The 19,157-nt window shown below is 39.8% G+C and overlaps 1 protein-coding gene across 2 annotated transcripts in view; it reads left to right on the top strand.

Moving 5' to 3' along the window:
- Positions 1-19,157, top strand: part of RNF128 (ring finger protein 128) — a 98,832-nt gene that overhangs the window by 42,640 nt on the left and 37,035 nt on the right. Inside the window, exon 1 of one of the 2 annotated variants that reach the window (XM_060087271.1) lies at positions 497-1,183. The exons of the other annotated variant lie outside the window; for it this stretch is intronic. Coding sequence (XP_059943254.1) covers positions 691-1,183 — 493 coding nt within the window. The 5' untranslated portion in view covers positions 497-690. Of the gene's footprint in view, positions 1-496; positions 1,184-19,157 lie in introns of those variants that run through there. 2 annotated transcript variants of the gene reach the window in all.

The following is a 19,157-nucleotide window of genomic DNA, read 5'->3' as shown; positions in this document are numbered from 1 at the left end:
TTCGCTGATTCCATAGTTCCTCGCCTGTCCATTTTTCATACAACGACTTGACACGCCTGACCACACAGCCTCTGATCCTATTCTAATGCCTGCCCATCCTGTTACCCTTTTTAAAAAAAAAATTTATTTAGTCTATTTATTTTGGCTGCTTTTGTTCTTTGTTGTGGTGCGCGGGCTTCTCATTGCAGTGGCTTCTCTTGTTGTGGAGCATGGGCTGTAGGCGCGGGCTTCAGTAGTTGTGGCTCGCGGGGTTGGTTGCCCCACACAGAATGTGGGATCTTCGCGGACCAGGGCTCGAACCCCTGTCCCCTCAATTGGCAGGCAGATTCTTAACCTGCTGCGCCACCAGGGAAGCCCCCTGTTACCCTTTTAAAAGGCGGATCCCGCAGTGTCCTTTCCTCCCTCCCAGCCGCCTCCACCCCCAGTCGGCTGGGCGGAGCTTCACGCTAAAGCCCTGGAGCCCGACGCGGCCAAGGCAGTAGCGGAGAGGACTGGAGCCCCGAAGAGCTGCATCTGCGGCAACATCTCCAGCGACGTTACGTGCCTGTCGGCTTCGACCCAGCCCGCCGCGCGTGCCAGTCTCTCCCCGCCCCCTCCCCCCCTGGCGCGCACCTGGCCAAGGCCGGGGTCCCGCCGAGAGCCGGGAAGGCGCGTGCCAGGGGCCCTAGGGAACCGCAGAGCGCGCGCGCCATGGGGCCGCCGCCCGGGGCCGGGGTCTCCTGCCGCGGTGGCTGTGGCTTTTCCCGATTGCTGGCCTGGTGCTTCCTGCTGTCTCTGAGTCCGCAAGCCCCCTGTTCCCGGGGAGCCGAAGCAGTGTGGACCGCGTACCTCAACGTGTCCTGGCGGGTTCCTCACACCGGAGTGAACCGCACCGTGTGGGAGCTGAGCGAGGAGGGCGTGTACGGCCAGGATTCGCCGCTCGAGCCAGTGGCTGGGGTCCTGGTACCGCCCGACGGACCAGGGGCGCTGAACGCCTGTAACCCGCACACGAATTTCACGGTGCCCACGGTCCCGGGGGACTGGGGCAGCAGCGTGCAAGTCTCTTGGTTGGCCCTCATCCAGCGCGGCGGGGGTTGCACCTTCGCAGACAAGATCCATCTGGCTTATGAGAGAGGGGCGTCTGGAGCCGTCATCTTTAACTTCCCGGGGACCCGCAATGAGGTCATCCCCATGTCTCACCCGGGTGAGTGCCGCTACCTAATTGCGCGCCATCAAACCCCTGCCAAGGCCATTTTCCCTTATTTTCCTCAGTGTACTCTTCCCCCTATCCCCTTGCTCCGAAGGAAAACGAGTGTCCTTTCTGTCCCCATCGAGTGAGGGCAGGGTCTTCTCTTCCCCGAGATTCACCCTGCGTCGGGGGGTTGGGCGGAAAAATCCTTTAGAATTTGCCTCTCTGGTAGAAAAGGGTGAAAACAGAGTGAGGAGGCTGGCAACTCGAGAAGGACTGTTTGGGCTCTTTGCGTCGTCTTTTCCTGCTGTTTCACGAGGGTGTTTTGCATTGGATTAATTGGTTGGTGGTGGGCCTTGGCTTTGAAATGACTGGGAAGAAGCCTACCCAAGAAGCCTGCCTGGAAATCCCTTCCCCAGTCTTGTCCTGATTAACGGCCTCAGGCCCACAGCAGATTTTTTCCCTCCTCTCTCACTGTTTTCTCTGCATGTTTCCTAGTATCAGGTACAAGATTGTGTTACTGTGCCCTGTTAACCTCATTCCAGTTTTGGTGGAAACTTTGCTCAGCTGTCGGCTTCTTCTCTGCCCAGGGGTCTCAGGTCCCAAGTGATTTTTGGTATCAGTGCTTTCCTGTGCATTTGAAAAAATCTGATTTAGGATATTGAGTGGCAAAACAGGTGATTAGTGTTATTAAAGAAGAAGAGGTTTCTGCATGAGGCTAGCAAAGGCCTAGGCTTTGGAAAATGTAATCCAGGTAGGTCTTAAATTTGTGCAGATGAGGTGGATTACTGTTTCTCCCTCTTCAGTCATCCTTCCAGAAACCTTCTCCCTATTTGTGATTAGGTATCCATACCATATGTACATAGTGATCCTAGGCCCCAAAAGACAAATAAAAAAATTGGGGGAGAAAAAGGCAGAGACATGTAATAGTAATAGCAGTATATCATAGTTGTTGAGAGCTGGGCCTCAAGTCAGACCTTGGTTAAATTCCGGCTCCATTGCTTACTAGCCCTGTGACCTTGAGCAACTTATTTGAAGTCTAGCCTGGATTCCCTCCTCAATCAAATGGGAAAGAACTAAGAATGAACCACTCCCACAGGTTTGCCTTGAGGATGAAATGAAATAATGACGGTAAAGAGTTTAACACATCATCCTTCTCTGTAAAGGTTAGGTGGTAGGATCAGCTTTTCAGAGTTGTTGGAGAGATGAATCTGCTTGTTTAGCTACTGGAGATTCTGTGTTTTTCCTAAAACGGTATGTCTGGCCCTGCCTAGAGAGCACTTGCACTGCGTGGCTGGGTGGTATAATGGAAAGAGCACTGAACTGGAACTTAGGAGATTTTAGCTCTTTTAGTCCCTTCTCTGCCTCTACCAGCTTCACAACCTTGTACAAGTTACTCACTGGTCAAATGATAGTATAGAGGCAGGAGGAGGAAGCCAGGTTGGCAGATCGTGACAAAAAAATGAACTAGATGAACTCCCTTCCAGCTCTAAAATGCTGTGATTCTTAGATTTCATATTGATTAAAGAAAGGAGCAACTGCATCTCTTTTGGTTGATAATTCGTTGATTAGAATGAAATTACTTTTTAAAGGCTGATAGAAACAAAGAATAAAGACTTGGTATATTTTAAAGTCCTTACCTTTCACCTGGCTACCTAAATGCAAGGGTTTGACTTTGCTTCCTCCCAATGAGATTCATTTGCACAGATGATTTGGAATTGAAGAGTACTCTTTAGTTAGAGAATTCCAATTTAGACTGCTTTCATCCTACTTCTGTTAAGTATATAAGCTTATATTTATCTGATAGTTTTAGGGGACAATAAAATTAATTTTGTTGAGCTCCCACTATGTACCAGGCACTCTACATACATCTTACTTATTCTTTATTGAGAGACAGTATGGTGTACTAGGAAAAGCAAACGCATTGTAGTCAAGAATGAGAATCAAATTCTGGATTTACCACACAATAGCTTTGTGTCCTTGGTCAGATTATTTAACATTAATGAGTCTCAGTTTTCAGATACATTTGATATTTTTTGATACTTTAAAAATGTATTATTATCTGAGATGCTGACTGTAGCAATGTTACACTTAGGCTAACTAGCTAAAAGAACTAGCTAGTTACTTGAGGAATGGAATCACGTTTCTTCCTTGAACTCCTGAAGAAACTACTTTTCAACACAGGGGAAAAATCACTTTGCATTTCATCCACATATGTTGTTAAATATTTGTTTGCAGAGTGCTGTGTTGTTTGCTTTGCTCATTCCTGAGAGTAATCCCAGGGTTTGTTGTAATCTCTGGTCAAAAACGATTTCTCTTGGATTTTAGTGGCAAAGAGGTAGGACTGAAGTTTATGTGTTGATTAACAATATATATTGCCATGAATTCTACAAGGGCCATCAAATGTGGAAAAGCCATTGCTGTGGTCTTTGTTTACAAAACCTTTCTTCACCCCCTCTCACAGGGGCCTATGCTTGAATTGTCTGTCCTTTGTCAGAGTTCGTGTTGATCATCCACACCCACCTATCACAGTCCTGCGACCATGAAGACCCATTTGTTTCAAGTAACGGAACTAACTGGTTTAGAACAGTAGCTTTAAAACTTTTGTGTATTGGAGAGAAACTCCACTATATAAGTGCAATCGATTAGGAAAATCAGGCTATTTTTTAAAAAAAATCAGGCTATTTTTATGGATACCAAATTTTCCCAAAGGGTAGCTGTAGGCTTGCAGCAACCCATGCAGTTTATTTCTGTATATTATCTTCCAGAAAATCCTGATTCACACAGATAAAAAACTTTAAATGACAGATCTTTATTAACAGATGATCCTGCAGTCTCTGGATATTTTTCATTCAAATTGATCCAGAAACTGGGAATAAAATGCAGAGAAAAATTTGGTTTCACAGTTTAATCACTATTCATGTCTTATTTAAATATGAAAATCAGATAAGAAGCAGCCAAAACAGAGTAAGCACTAAAGCTGTCTAAAATGTATGGTTGTCATGATGAGACACGTTATGCATGTTCTTGTTGTTGCACAACTAACTAGTCTTTCGCCAAGCAGATGAGCCTGAGCCTTGCATGCTTTCTAATTGAGCACAGCCCATGGGTTGAAGTGGTGTCAGTACTTCCTTACACAATTTTCCTTGAGTCAACATGTGCAGGCATGAATTTATTGAAAGACCTGTGCAAGGCTTCCACTTTCATAATCCATGGCGCATTTACAAGAACTTGAAACATATTCAGAGGGATGGCAGGAGAAGCACTATTCCTGGGGGCTGTAAAAAAGTGAATGAACCAAGCCATTTAAGTTAGTGATTTGGTGGTCTTCCCTGGGATAGAGTTTGCTATATAAAACAGTTGCTTGTGTATATTGTTGAAAGACCTCTTAGAGTGTATTAAGAAGATGGCCTCTACCAGGTTTTTTTTTTTTTTTAGGTTTTGTTTTTTGTATTGAAGTATACTTGATTTACAATGTTGTGTTAATTTCAGGTGTACAGCACAGTGATTCAGTTATATATATTCATATATAGATTCTTTTCCCTCATAGGTTATTGTAAAATATTGAGTATAGTTCCCTGTGCTATACAGTAGGTCCTTGTTGGTTATCTGTTTTATATATAGTAGTGTGTATATGTTAATCCCAAACTCCCTCCCTCTGCCACTTAATATTTTTAAAATCTTAGGCCCGTATTTTACTTCTCTAAGTCTCAGTTTTCTCCTGTGTAAGATGGGCATAATAAAAAACTTACCTGAGGACATATATACACTACCAAACGTAAAATAGATAGCTAGTGGGAAGCAGCCGCATAGCACAGGGAGATCAGCTTGGTGCTTTGTGACCACCTAGAGGGGTGGGATAGGGAGGGTGGGAGGTGGGGAGACGCAAGAGGGAAGAGATATGGGGACATATGTATATGTATAACTGATTCACTTTGTTATAAAACAGAAGCTAACACACCATTGTAAAGCAATTATACTCCAATAAAGATGTCAAAAAAAAAAAACACCTTACCTGATAAGGGATTAAATGAGATACTACAGATAAAATGTTTAAATGAGATACTACAGATAAAGTGTTTAGCATAGACCCTGACATTTAGGAAGCTACTATAATTTTTCTTTATTACAGTTAAGATGGTTAAATGTATTTTAGAAAATGAAAAGTGATTTGTATGTTTGTGGTATACAATTTGAAAATGAAGAGCCTAGAGTACTTCAAGGTCCATATTACCTGACATCTGACTGTAACGCTTTAGGAATAAGTTGAGTAGACTGACTGTTTTACCAGAAAATGATCTTTTGGCCCACCTATGTTTGTCATTCTTTTCTCAAGTAACTGCTTATCCCTCAAGTAACCAATCTTCTTCCCATTCACAAAGGACTTTGGAATAGGATTTTCCACTGATTTATTACCACCCAATCCCTTCTCAACCACTTGACATTTAGTTTTTATTCTTTGTTGGGTTTTTTTTGTTGTTGGCTGTTTTTTTTTTTTGCCCCCTAGTAAATTGACATCAAAAATAACCTATTTTTGGGCCTCCCTGGTGGTGCAAGTGGTTGAGAGTCCGCCTGCCGATGCAGGGGATACGGGTTCGTGCCCCGGTCTGGGAGGATCCCATATGCCGCGGAGCGGCTGGGCCCGTGAGCCATGGCCGCTGAGCCTGCGCATCCGGAGCCTGCGCGTCCGGAGCCTGTGCTCCGCGACGGGGGAGGCCACAACAGTGAGAGGCCTGCATACCGCAAAAAAAAAAAAAAAAAAAAAAAATAACCTATTTTAGTAGAATGATAGGCTCAAAAGAAGTTGAGAAGAGATTGGGTGGTGATGATTTACCAACGTAAAACACCATTCCAGAATCTGTTCACGTGCATCCTTTTTGATCTCTCTGCAGTACTGTATTTGATATTATTGACCACTCCTTTGAAACTCTTTCCTAAGCAGTCTCTTGCTTCTCTTGCCTCTCTTTTGTTTCATTTCTGTTATTTTATTAACATACTCATCTCATACCTTTTCTTCCTTGTATTCATACCCAGGCCCCCAACACTCTCTCTCCAGTAAATATCTGCCACGTCCAGTTGATTCCATCACTTTCAGTCTTCTCACATATGTTCCTTTCTCCCTCACAATTGTTTTAACACTGCTTTCAGTTCCTGTGTCTTCTCATGGGAACAAATACTTAGCCTTGGTCTCCCTTCCTCCAGTCACTTCTTCCCTTTGGTTCTTCCTCCACATGGCCACCAGAACACAGCTCTGGTCACACATACGTCATTGCTCAAAAGCCCATTACTTATAAATTTGAGACTATGTTTCTCAGCATGGCGTATAAGACTCTTAATGATCTAGTCCCAACCTACTTGTGAAGCTTTATGTATTTCTTGTCTCATATTGATCCCTAAACATGTTCTCTACCCTTTCCCATTATCATTCCTTTGCTCGTACTTCTGCTTTTGCCTACATACCCTTTTCTTACCAGCTCTGTTGGTCAAAACCTTACCCATCCTTCAAAACCCAGTACAGATGCCTCCTCATCTTTGAAGCCTTTCATAATTCCTTCTTTTCCTCTTCCCACCACAGCCCCTGCACCAAAAACAAAATAATCTCTTCTCTTATCTCCTGTAGAACACCATCTCTTATAGTACTTTCTGCATTTTGCTGGTAGTTTTTTGTTTATATATTTTACCTTCCTACTGTATCATAATCATTTTAATGTTTTATTATTGTCGTATTCCCCATAGGAACCTTTATACTTCATGTGCTCTGGAAATGCTTCTTGAGTGGCCTTAAATATACAACAATGCCAGAGGGTCATATGATTCCCTAGAAAAATATCTAACGGAAGGGGATTGAAATTCAATTCATTGAACATTTATCAAGGGTCTATTGTATGCTAAGTACTGTGCTTCTTGCCTGAATATACAAAATAAGGAGGACTAAGATTGTACAAATACTTCAAGATTGCAAAGGCCCTAATTTTTATGTTGGTCACCATCATGTGCCAGTTTACGGGTTTTTAATGGCAAAATGACCTAGGTAACAAAGAAATAGTGACAGTGAGTATTTACGTTGAACTTTCCCTGTTCTGTTTTTTTTTGATGTTTTAAAAATTTGATTTACGCCATTCAACTTATGTCTCCAATTAAAGTGCTTCCAGTGAACATGTTGATGAATGTGGAATTCCATAACATAAAAACCTTACAAAAATATAGCCTGATTGGTGAATTGTTTTTCTAAGCACATAAAGAACTATTTCCCCCAGTCCATGGAAGATGTGTGTTGTCTCATATAGAATGCCACATTTAGTCTCTGTTCTCAGGCTTAAATGGAGGAAATAGAGGAGAGTACCAAAGATATTTTCTAAGTTATTTTATGATTGTAAACTTAACCATGTGTCTTGCAGAAAACTTGGAAAATACAGAAGAGTATAAAACTAAAAATAAAAGCTACGTATAATTCCACAATGCAGAGATGGTACCGTTAATATTCCTTCTAGTCTCTTTTTCCATGTATCCTACTTTTATCATAATGATTATTTTTTATGAATATTAATGTAGTATTAAGAAAATACAGACAGTTTAAAGGAAAACACAAAAAGCCATAAATATAACCATTTTAGCATTTGGGGGTGTTTTTTTTGTCATTTGCTTCCTTTGCTCTACATACATATTATTTAAAGAATTATAATTATATACTGTATTTACAGTTTTGCATCCTGCTTACTATTGTAAGCATTTTCCCATGTAATTAAAAATAGAGAGAGGGTTCTCTTGGAGGCTGAAAATGGTGGTCATTGATTGGAGGGGTGGGAATTGAGCTTCTCTTCCATTAACCAGCAGAAAGGAAGTGCAGAAATGGCGACAGGGAGGGGTATGAATTGGAACATTTACAACAAAAATATGCCCCATGGAGCTTTACATAAAAATATACTTACTAGCCATAAATGTGATCTGGTCTAACCCATGTTCATTGCCTATTGTGGCCCTGGTGTTTTGAAAGGTTTGATCACCATTTGTACCTTATTTCCTCTTCTTCTATAATATTCCTATAGGTGATGTCTTTGTTACAAATGAGGTTTGCAACCAGTTTCTTTGTTGCTTGGTTAAGTAGCACCTCATTGACTAAAATGGCCTTTCTTATTCATGATGACCACTGAACTGTAAACTATTGTTAGGGTTTTCCCCAAAGTTTACTTGATAGGGTACCACAGATACTGCCAAGGGGTGAATAATTTTTGTATATGTAAATTTCATCAAAGAATAATGTACATACCAAATAGGTACAGTAATAATTAACATATAGCTCAGTGAATTTTCACAAAGCAAGCACACCTGTGTAACCAGCACCTGGCTCAAGAAGCAGAACACTACCAGAACCCCAGAAGACTACCTTGTGCCCCAAGACAAAGAATCAGCACAAAGCAGCACAATTGTCAACTTTGTCTCCTGAGGAAATGACTTCTCGCAGTATGTGGCAGGAGCCTAGTCACCTACAGAAACAAATCCTTCACTGTATTGGAGCTAGTTAACTGTGGTGATCCTCAGCTACACACTGTAGGGAGTTATTTCCAAGCACAGAATACACGCACTTTAAAAAAAATAATAATTAATTAATTAATTAATTTTGGCTGCATTGGGTCTTTGTTGCTGAGCGCGGGCTTTCTCTAGTTGCGGCGAGCAAGGGCTACTCTTCGTTGCAGTGTGCGGGCTTCTCACTGTGGTGGCTTCTCTTGTTGTAGAGCACGGGCTCTAGATGCATGGGCTTCAGTAGTTGTGGCGCATGGGCTCAGTAGTTGTGGTGCGTGGGCTCAGTAGTTGTGGCACATGGGCTCAGTAGTTGTGGCTTGCGGGCTCTAGAGCACAGGCTCAGTAGTTGTGGCACATGGGCTTAGTTGCTCTGTGCCTGTGGAGGCACAGAGGCATGTGGAATCTTCCCAGACCAGGGATCGAACCCATGTCCCCTGCATTGGCAGGTGGATTCTTTTTTTGTGATCTTTTTAGTTTTATTTATTTATTTATTTTTAACATCTTTATTGGAGTATAATTGCTTTACAGTGGTGTGTTAGTTTCTGCTTTATAACGAAGTGAATCAGCTATACATACACATATATCCCCATATCTCCTCCCTCTTGCATCTCCCTCCCACCCTCCCTATCCCACCCCTCTAGGTGGTCACAAAGCACCGAGCTGATCTTCCTGTGCTATGCAACTGCTTCCCACTAGCTATCAGTTTTATGTTTGGTAGTGTATATATGTCCATGCCACTCTCTCACTTTGTCCCAGTTTACCCTTCCCCCTCCCTGTGTCCTCAAGTCCATTCTCTAGTAGGTCTGTGTCTTTATTCCCATCCTGCCCCTAGGTTCTTCATGACCATTTTTTTTTAGATTCCATATATATGTGTTAGCATATGATATTTGTTTTTCTCTTTCTGACTTACTTCACTCTATATGACACACTCTAGGTCCATCCACCTCACTACAAATAACTCAATTTCGTTTCTTTTTATGGCTGAGTAATATTCCATTGTATATATGGGCCACATCTTCTTTATCCATTCATCTGTCGATGGACACTTAGGTTGCTTCCATGTCCTGGCTATTGTAAATAGAGCTGCAATGAACATTGTGGTACATGACTCTTTTTGAATTATGGTTTTCTCAGGGTCTATACCCAGTAGTGGGATTGCTGGGTTGTATGGTAGTTCTATTTTTAGTTTTTTAAGGAACCTCCATACTGTTCTCCATAGTGGCTGTATCAATTTACATTCCCACCAACAGTGCAGGAGGGTTCCCTTTTCTCCACAGGCAGGTGGATTCTTAACCACTGCACCACCAAGGAAGTCCCCATGGATTTTTTGACACAGTTATTAAGCCATTTTAGAGTTGCCACATTTTGCTGTTAACACCCCACTTTGGAGCCCCATGGGCAAAGCAGAGCACAAGGGCTGTTTGTTATTTTTCCATTTCTTGTTCTGTCTTTTTCAGCTGTATGTATGTATGTCTTTCTAGATATCATGACATATAATTATTGCTTGAATTTACCCATAGGCTTGTTAAAATATTGATTTCTTCTGAAAAGAAAGTTTGGTGATCCATGCCTGACTTGACGGAGGCTGTTGGGTTCAGAACCTAGTCGCGCTTTACTTGGTTTTAATGCTTGAATGCTCAAGTTAGATACAAATCAGTGATTTTGAGTTTAACCTTATTTATTTTGACCTTTTTTGAAAGAAAATGGTGCTTGAACTCACTTGTTGGGGTGTGTGTATATGTTTCCCTCAAGATATTAATCATTATCATTTCAGATAAAATGTTGAAGTAGCTTAGTTAAATGCTGCCTGCAACTAAAATGTCTTAGCTTTTGAAAGGAAAGTACACCAAAATGTTAACCTTGGTTATATCTGGTTGGTGGAATTATAGGTGATTATTGTTCTTGTCATTATCATTTGTCTGTATTTTCTGAATTTCCTATAATGAATATGTTTTATACTTGTAATCAGAAAAAATCAGGTATTTAAAAAAATCCAAAGTACTCCTATAGTGTTGATCAATCCTAAAGAAAGCATTAATAATGTGACCTTCGCAACAACAGGAACGAAGCATACCTTATAATAGAAATGATTTACTGACTATTATGAGAATTTAAAGAAGAATTACTTTGGTCTTTTGAATATATCTAACTTACATAATTGTTAGTGACTAACTGTTAACACTAACTGGTTTCTTCATATGTAAAATGAGCCTTGAACACTACAGAACTTTAAAGAATGACTTTTTCTGTTTTAATATGGAATATTTCTCTTCTCTTCCTTTTGTATCATGAGTGTTTTTTTTCTTTCCCCGCTTACATATATCTCACCTTTCTTGGTTTTTTTGTTTGTTTCCCATAAGAGGCCTGCTTCCCTTCACTAGCCCCCTTCAATATCTATTCTATTCAATACTTTTAAGATTGGTGCTAAATTTAACAGCTTAGGAAGAAGAATCCAATATATTGGCAGTTTTAACCCATGACACACTGAGTTCATCTGATGACAATAGCTTTTGTCATTCTAGAAAAGAGGAAGAGATTTTGTGAGAATAAGGGCAGTGGAGAATCATGGTATTCTTATTTTACATTTCATTAATGATATGCAGAACATACAAGCTCAATCAAAATTGCATTTAACACATCAGTAAAATTGAATTACAGATCTTCCTCAACTTGTGAGGGGGTTCATCCTGATAAACCAATCATAAGTTGAAAATATTGTAAGTTGAGAATGCATTTAATACACCTTAACCTAACATCATAGCTTAGCTTGGCCTACTTTAAACGTGCTCAGAACATTTATATTAGCCTACAGTTGGGCATATTTGATAATAAAGTGTTGAACATCTCATGTAATTTATTGAACACTGTACTGAAAGTGAAAAACAGAATGGTTGTCTGGGTGCAGAATGGTGGTAAGTGTATTGGTCACGTGGCTGACTGCTGCTGCCCAGCATCACGAAAGAGTATCATACCACACATATCGTAAGTCAAACCATCATAAGTTGGGGACGTTCTGTACTTGTTTTCAAAATTGGCATTTCCCTTGAAATACAACTGTGCTATGTGAAACTCCACAAGTTGGTGGTTTGCACAAGAAACTGTCAAATTCAAGGGTAGCTTCTGTACCACTTCTTTTTCTCTTAGGATACATTTTGTGTCCTACTTTTATACCCACTTCCTTTCCCTTTCATAGCTTAATTAATTGTACCTTAGATATTCCCCCCACCTCTCTCTCTCGCTGAACCCCATCCTCCTTTTCAAAAAAAATTTGAGCTTCTATGTGATGCCATTTCTTTTGAAGTGAAATTAAACATTATAAGCAGCCAGTGCTTTTAATATCTGACGACCTTGAATGTGTCCATAACTCAGTCCCACAGTCTCCACAGAAATTTCCCATTAACCATGTAATCCTCCTGATTAAATATGCATTTTCCTTATGCCCCACTATTTAAGATATTTAAAATGTTTTTGGTTTTTTTTGTTTGTTTCGTTTTGCTTTAAGTATTTCTGTGATTTTTTTCTGAGAAGTTTTATTACAAATATAGGTTAAATAATAACTTATATTTGCTTTGAAGTTTTTAGTCCTCCAAGCATTCCACATGGAAATAATCTGTGGGCTCATTTGGGAGCTCAGTCGCTGTTTACCAACATTACTATGGGAAAATGTATTGTCTCTAGTTCCAAACAACTCATTTACAAATGAATTTTTTTTAATTAAAAAAAAATTTTAACATCTTTATTGGACTATAATTGCTTTACAGTGTTGTGTTAGTTCCTGCTTTATAACAAAGTGAATCAGTTATACATATACATATGTCCCCATATCTCTTCCCTCTTGCATCTCCCTCCCTCCCACCATCCCTATCCCACCCCTCTAGGTGGTCACAAAGCACCGAGCTGATCTCCCTGTGCTATGTGGCTGCTTCCCACTAGCTATCTATTTTACGTTTGGTAGTGTATATATGTCCATGCCACTCTCTCACTACGTCCCAGCTTACCCTTCCCTCTCCCCATATCCTCAAGTCCATTCTCTAGTAGTTCTGCGTCTTTATTGCCGTCTTACCCCTAGGTTCTTCATGAACTTTTTTTTTTAGGTTGCATATATATGTGTTAGCATACAGTATTTGTTTTTCTCTTTCTGACTTACTTCACTCTGTATGACAGTCTCTAGGTCCATACATTCTTGTACTAGTTTCACCTGATCTGAAAATTTGAGGGTAAAGTGGCATGATGGAGGCCATGTCAGAATTTTATTTTATGCCTAGGCTATGACCTAGTTTTGTGCTCATTTTCCCCCCCTGGGTGCAGCAGCAATTTATTCAGTGGAATTCTCCTTCCCAAGGTCTCACATTACAGGAAAACAGAACCAATGACTACAAGGACAAAAGAGCACCATAATTTCCAACATTCATTTGTGTAAGTGTTCTTTCCCTGAAACCCCTAAATCTCCTGTTTATCTTTTTTACTGCCTAACAGAGATCTGATTATTTTTAACCTGTTGCGTATATATTGTTAATCAGTAATTGCTTTACCTTGAGCCATTAAATAGTCTTATCAGATTCTGAATAGCTCTGGATATCGTGCAATTTATTATCCCAAAGGGTTGAATACATTGATGCTGTGGAGTTTACTGACTAGCATTCCTCCAGGAAACATTAATAAATAGCAGCAACAGATGTTGAATTCGGTTTCTAGAAATCTTACTACTCCAAAACAAAAGCCATGACAATAGAAAACTTTAGTGTAAACATTTTAATACAATTACAGAATACCCTATTAATCAAATAATATACATACTACCATTTCTGCCTGGCCTGGCAATAGCATATCTTATTATTTTCTTTTCCTCAGTATCAGGACAAATTTAAGGTTGTATAAACCCTCAACCTGTTCCAACTGCTTCAAGACTTCTCTTTTATGTCCTCTGAACTTCCTCATAAGTGCCCAAACAGCCAGTCTCCTAGTGAACCAGGATAACTGGGTTCTAACTTGAAACTGGGGCTAAAATGACATCCATCCTAGCTCCTGAATGTATGTGTGAAGCTGAAGTGGACTCAAACCCCAGGTTGGAGAGGGATTATTGCCACCATTAGTGCTGCTCTGGCAGTATGGTGATTTCAGTGGGATCAGCACTGTAGCAGTAAGCATGACACTAAACCCAGGGTTTGCAGAGTAGGGTTAGTATTTAATTTGTTACCTGTGTATAGATACTATGTCCTTGCTTATAAGCAAACAGTCTTGAAGAAATGCCATCTTTGAATGCAGGGAGGAGGCGCATCTTAGACCCTGTTCACAATTATCTTTAAAGAATGAATTTGTTTTCAGATTCAATCAAGATTCAAATTACCACTAAATATAGCACACTTAAAATTGCATTCATCAAATATTTATTTGACATGTGTTACGTGCCAGGCACTCTGTTAGACATTGTAGTTACAGTGGTGAAAGACCCAGTCCCTAACGTGAAAGAATCCATAGTTTAGTGAAACTCAAGTAAACCAGGTAACCTCAAGGGAAGCCTGCACTTGACAGTGTAAAACCTATCTAACGCAGATGAGTAAGGATCTTATAAAAGGAGGTTGAACTTTATTCTGTAAGTGAATAAAGCTACAGAGCTTTATGGAGACCAGTTAAGGGCCTTTGGCAAAGAGCTCTTGAAAGGCCTCTGGCAAAGGAATTACATGAACATTTTTCCCATTTAGAAAAATTTATCCAGTAGCTGTAAGGGGAATGAATTGGAAGACTGAGACTGGTGGCGTGGAAACCAGTTAGGAGGTTGTTACAGTGATTTTGGTGAAAGACAATGGTGACAATGAAGCAGTATTATAACAGAAAAGAAATGGGCCTGTTTATTATGTGGCTAATTTTCAAAAAATAAGTCTATTGGCAGAGTTTTTCTATGCAGGGTAAAGGATTGGCATTGATCTGGCTAGAGTGACTAGACCGCTATCTTGAAACTCCTTGACCATAACATCAAACTATAATCAAACTCCAGCCCGATACTTCTGAAAGTATGGGCCATCGACCACATGCAGCGAAAGAACCCACAGAACTTGTTAAACTGCAGATTTCCAAGCCCCACCCCAGACATACTGAATTAGGGAATGGGGCCCAGGGAGTTCAATGTTTTAACAAGTTTCCCAGGTAATTCTCATGCATATTAAAGTTTGAGGATCATTGATCTAGCCCGACAGTTTTCAAAATATGATCTTAGAGCACTGGTCCCTGAGATTCTTTCAGGGACCCATGAGGTCAAAACTATTTTCACAGTAATACGTAGACATTATTTGCAGAATTCACTGTGTTGACATTTACACGGATGGTATAAAAACAACTGTGGGGAAAAGCTGCTGGCACCTTAGGACCAGTTAAGACAGAAACAGCAAACTATGTTGTATACTATACCTCCATGCATTTACAGTAAAAAGAAAATGCCAGTTTCACTTAGGAATGTCCTTGATGTAGCAGTAAGAATAAGTAATTTTATTAAATCTCTACTCTGTCATACACAACTTTTTTTTTTTTTTGCCTATTCTGTGTGGTGAAATGGGAAGTAGGCACAAAGCACTTATATGACTGAGTTGTGAGCTGAACTATTCTCCAAGCAACTCCTTGTTTTTTGTGGTACGCGGGCCTCTCACTGTTGTGGCCTCTCCCCTTGCGGAGGCACAGGCTCCGGACGTGCAGGTTCAGCGGCCATGGCTCACGGGCCCAGCCGCTCCGCAGCATGTAGGATCTTCCCAGACCTGGGCACGAACCTGCGTCCCCTGCATTGGCAGGCGGACTCTCAACCACTGCGCCACCAGGGAAGCCCTAAGCAACTCCTTTTTAACTTGAAAGAACTACCGACAAACAATGGTTATTCAGCCTTGGGTGTTTGGAAGACCTATTAAACACTCCTCAATCTTCTAATTACATATCTGTGTGAGTACAGATTTACCTTCATATACTTCAACCAGAAAAACAGTTCACAGTAGATCTAGTGCAGAAGCAGATATGAAGATCCAACTGTCTTCTATTAAATCTGACATTAAAGAGGTTTGCACAAATGACAATGCCACTCTTATTACGTTTTTTGGGAAAATAGTTATTTTTGATTAAAAAAAACGTTAATTACATTAACATATATTTACAGCCGTTATTTCATTATTTTTTATTTTTTGTGGTACGTGGGCCTCTCACTGTTGTGGCCTCTCCCGTTGTGGAGCACAGGCTCCGGACGCTCAGGCTCAGCGGCCATGGCCCACGGGCACAGCCACTCCGCGGCATGTGGGATCTTCCCGGACCGGGGCATGAACCCGTGTCCCCTGCATCGGCAGGAGGACTCTCAACCACTGCGCCACCAGAGAAGCCCCAGCCGTTATTTTAAATGAATGAATAAATAAATGTAAAATTTCTCTGTTAATTTCTAATATGATTAATATGAATAGAAATAATCTACATAAACAAAAGTTCTTCGGAGTCTTCAATAACTTTAAAGAGTATAAAGGAGTCCCAAGTCTAGAAACTTGGAGAAATGCTGATCTAGCCCTTGGGTTCTTAACAATGTGCTAAACATTACCACTTGTGGAAATCAGAAGAGGCCTGGCAGGACTAGGTTTTTTAATAATAATTCTAAGAATTGTTTATCTGTGAATATGACATGTCATCCACAAATTATTCATCTGTGACCTTTGGAACAGCATGGTTTCTAATCTCCTAGTGTCTTTAATATGCTGTTTCCTGAGGGTTCCAGCTCCTGAGATTTTTTTGGTGCCATATCAAATCTGTGACCCATTCCCTAGTGTAGTATTACCTTCAAAACCTGGGGGGTACAGGACAGAAAGAAAGGCAACTTGCTGAACTACCCATGGCTGTGTGCTTCTGTTTCATTTGTTGGCTTAAAAGGATGCTAATAATAGAAGGTGATTTTGGTCATCTTCACTGCCACCACCCCTCCCTCAAAAAGATGATTTGTAACAGTACAAAAAGTTAAGAACCATTGCTTTAACCAACAGGCAACCTGTACTAACGCCTATTTCATATTCTGCTATAGACTAGAATTTACCTAAAGACTAGTTAGGAGCATAACATATTAAAGGGATGTGCAGTGCTGCTTTGTCTGGTTCCCAGTAAACCACAGACATATATTTCCAGATACTTTTAAGAAATCATTTGTATATTTGTTTGTTGAGGTGCAATGATAAAACTATTTTTTTTCATCCAGAGAGCTGCCATGAAGTAGTCAATTTAAGAAATTAAATTTGGTTCATTGGTGACTGGCAATAACCAATAGGGGGCAAAAAAACAAGTTGTCACAAAACAGGAATTTGAATAAAGAGAGGCTAGTCTGGCTTAAAAGTTTATATATATATATATATATATATATATATATATATATATATATATATATATTTACTGGTTTAAAAAAAATCCCACTTAGGACTGCTTGGTCTGGGGAGCTTTGAGATCCCTCTTTGAAATACATTGACCTTTCCCAGTTGCTCAAAGAGTTTGGGCTATGAGGGAGGGGGTGGGGGGAACTGAACCTTTAAAAGCTGCTGTGGACAAAACGAATATTTAGAAGTTCACTTCAATTGGTTCCAGATTTTCTAATGGAGGAAATATTTGTTAGAGAATTATGTTGGAATTTGTCACACCTAGATCTTGTTCATTCCAGATACAAGTGAATTCAGAAGTGGTGACCCCATTGTATCATCAGAATGTTGGGCAGTATTGAATGTGAGCTTATTTTTAGAAGAGCTACTTTGGCTTTCAATTGCCCTTATTATTTGAAAGTCGCTCATTGTGAATACTTCTTTCTAATATTAAAAGTGGAAAACTGGTTGAAATAGATACTAGAACAGCTTTCCTCACCTCCTTGTATTTTGTGTTTGAATGCCAAGGTGCTGTAAATATGCCATCCATATGCTTAGGATATTTCATATATTATAAAATATTTTAGACTTTATTTTACATTTTGACATGTTAATATTAAAATGTGGGGGGGGGGAGATCCAGAAGCACAGAGCTCACTACATGGTTTGTACTTGATAAATAATTTATTCAATGAATTTGTCTGTGTTCACAAATAAATAAGATTAGACCAAAACCATAATATCATTAGTTTTTTTGAAAGAAATGAATGGGGTTGGTCACCAGCAGGATCCTAGGGTCAAATTTCTATATATTATGAATAATAACTATAAAGTACTTTTTGCCAGTAGTGCTGAGGATAGATAAGCTTTATTTATATTAATTATAATTGAATGATATTTTAATTGAATAATATTGAATAACAGTAGCAAGAGTTGCTATGGCCTATTTTATTACCTTTGCTCCCAAGATAGGCACATGCCAAAACCTTTATTCACTGTTGAACATTTGAAATTGGAGTCTGAATTTCCTCTTCTGCTTAATTATTATCTATTCCTAATCTGTCCCTTCTCCCAAAATACTCTAGATTGCAGAGTGAGAATGTGAAAAACTTGAGCCATAGAATATGAAAAACTTGAGCCATAGAATGTTGTTAATGTTAACGTTAAGTGGGAAGTTCAAGGATTCCCTGTAGAATTGAGTGACTGCTACAATGATCCTATCAAGATAAATGTCGTTAAAGTTCTGCTGGACCCAGGAACATGTGTTTAAGCAACAAGGGCCCAGATTAGCTATTCTTGACCATTAAATTGTTAATTATAAAGTGGTGTTAATACACTAGAATTTTAAAAATGACAGCTTGTTATTTATTTATTTTTTGCTTTTCAACTCTGAAAATTTATCAGATACAAAGCATTAAAATTTATGTATTTGCATAGCACAGGGAGATCAGCTCCATGCTTTGTGACAACCTAGAGGAGTGGGATAGGGAGGGTGGGAGGGAGATGAAAGAGGGAGATATGGGGATATATGTATACATATAGCTGATTCACTTTGTTGTACAGCAGAAACTAACACGGCATTGTAAAGCAATTATACTCCAATAAAGACATTTTAAAAGTTTATGAATAAATCCTTGAAACCAAGTACAGATTTGGAGAGATTCAAATCTTGAAATGACAGCTGTTCTGTGATCAGGGTTTAGGCCATAAAGGTTTGTTGTCCAATTAATGATCAGTTTTCCTCATCAGACATTTTTAACATGTTAAAGATCTTTCTTTTCTTTTTGGCGGGAATGGGTGCTATGATTTTTGCAAAAACAATGAAATTAATAGCTGTTTGAAAATTCCATAAGGATAGCAGGAGAGATGTAGTCATATTCCTTTGCCAGAATTGATTTTAGAAGCTTAGTACAGCCCTGCTTCCTTCAGGCAAAAGCTGCAACCCAATGGTCTGATTCCCACTTCAGGGTTATTTTTGCCACGTGATACTTCTTCCCTCCCTCAAACTCTAGTCTGTTTCTGGTTACCAATTTTTAAGTAAAGAGCACTACCAAGTTCAGAAATATCAAAACAAGTACAGTTTGTTATATTACAAATTACTGGACATTGAA

The sequence above is a fragment of the Mesoplodon densirostris genome, chromosome X (assembly GCF_025265405.1).
Source record: "Mesoplodon densirostris isolate mMesDen1 chromosome X, mMesDen1 primary haplotype, whole genome shotgun sequence".
Taxonomy (NCBI): domain Eukaryota; kingdom Metazoa; phylum Chordata; class Mammalia; order Artiodactyla; family Ziphiidae; genus Mesoplodon; species Mesoplodon densirostris.
The sequence above is the reverse complement of the archived record's forward strand: the minus strand, read 5'-3'. Positions and strand labels throughout refer to the sequence as shown.